Source organism: Gracilinanus agilis, chromosome 5 (assembly GCF_016433145.1).
Source record: "Gracilinanus agilis isolate LMUSP501 chromosome 5, AgileGrace, whole genome shotgun sequence".
Classification (NCBI taxonomy): Eukaryota; Metazoa; Chordata; class Mammalia; order Didelphimorphia; family Didelphidae; genus Gracilinanus; species Gracilinanus agilis.
In genome coordinates, this window is record NC_058134.1 from 200,304,040 (window position 1) to 200,305,376 (window position 1,337).

Here is a 1,337-nt window from a genome sequence, read left to right on the forward strand (position 1 = left end):
CGGAGTACAGAAACAGGCTCTTCTTGTGCCAGCGTCCTCAGTGGCACCCCGGGCAGTGGCGGAGACAGCACAGCGGCGTGATGTTGGGCATGATAAAGAACTCCTTGTTTGGGACCCAGGAGACCTGGCCCTGGCAGGTCCTGAGCACTGGGGGGAAGGTAGGAGGTCCGGGCTGCTAAGGAAAGGGGAAGAGAGGCTCCACTTTCCTCCAATCAGAAGCTACAGGTTGAATGAGGAAGCAGAAACTGACCCCCCCAGATTTGGGGAAGGCGTTCTGTCCGACCTGGGGCTTGGAGGGACTGGAGGGTATGGGAAATGGGACAAGGGGAGATCAAAGCATTGTCTTAAAAGATTCCGGACATATTTTGGTCTTGGTGCCCGAATATCTTCCAGTTCGGTTCTGAATTAAATTGCATTTAGAGAAGAAATGGAAGACATTAATTTATATGTAAGTTTTCATTTGAATGGAGAATACCATTTTGGTAAAATGTCGTGTCCCCTTGATGCAGCCTCTGACATTTGTATTCTCTTGCAATGATGCAGCCTCTGACATTTGTATTCTCTAGCAATGCTACCCATAGAGATGGACTTTGCCCTGTAAGGCAAAAAACATTTTCATTTTCTACAAACCTTATCAAGGACCTCTGATTGCTCAATGTGGAATTGGGACCCATAAATACACAGATAAAAATGATATGCATTCCTTGCCTTTGAGGGGCTTACGAGCAATAATAATACAATATATAACAACATTCATAAAAACGCGCAAAGTCTTTTTTTTTTTTAATCCCTTACTTTCCATCTTAGAAGTTATACTCTGTATTGGTTCCAAGGCGAAAGAGCTGTAAGGGCTAGGCAAATGGAGGTTAAGTGGCTTGCCCAGGGTCACACAACTCTGAAGTGTCTGAGGCTAGATTGAACTAGGGTTTTCCTAACTCCAGTCCCAACACTATCCACTGAACAACCTAGATATTGCCTAGGTATACCAAAGTTAAGTGACTTGCCCAAGGTTCCACAGCTAGGAAGTATCTGAGAGTAGTTTTGAACTTGGGTCTTCTGGACTCCAAACCCATGCTCTTAACCACTGAGCTACAACTGCCTCTTTTTTTAAAGATTTGATCCTCACTACAATACCAAGAACTAGGTATTAACTCCATTTTAGAGGAGAGGAAACTGAGGTAGGCAGAGACTAAGTGAGTAGGTGTTATTATTAATATAGGGATGTTACATATGAGGAAACTGGGACAGAGAAATTAAGTGATTTTTCCAGCATCACACAGCTAAGTGCCTGAGGAAAGATTTGAACTCGGGTCAGTCTTGATTCTAGAGAAAGAAAG

General features: G+C 43.9%; 1 protein-coding gene across 1 annotated transcript in view; it reads left to right on the forward strand.

Annotated features, from left to right (window-relative positions):
• HEBP1 (heme binding protein 1) overlaps positions 1-1,337 on the forward strand; it is a 23,484-nt gene continuing 22,147 nt past the window's right edge. The window contains exon 1 of the mRNA XM_044677673.1: positions 1-158. Within this exon, the coding sequence (XP_044533608.1) occupies positions 81-158 (78 nt within the window). The 5' untranslated portion in view covers positions 1-80. The remainder of the gene's footprint in view (positions 159-1,337) is intronic.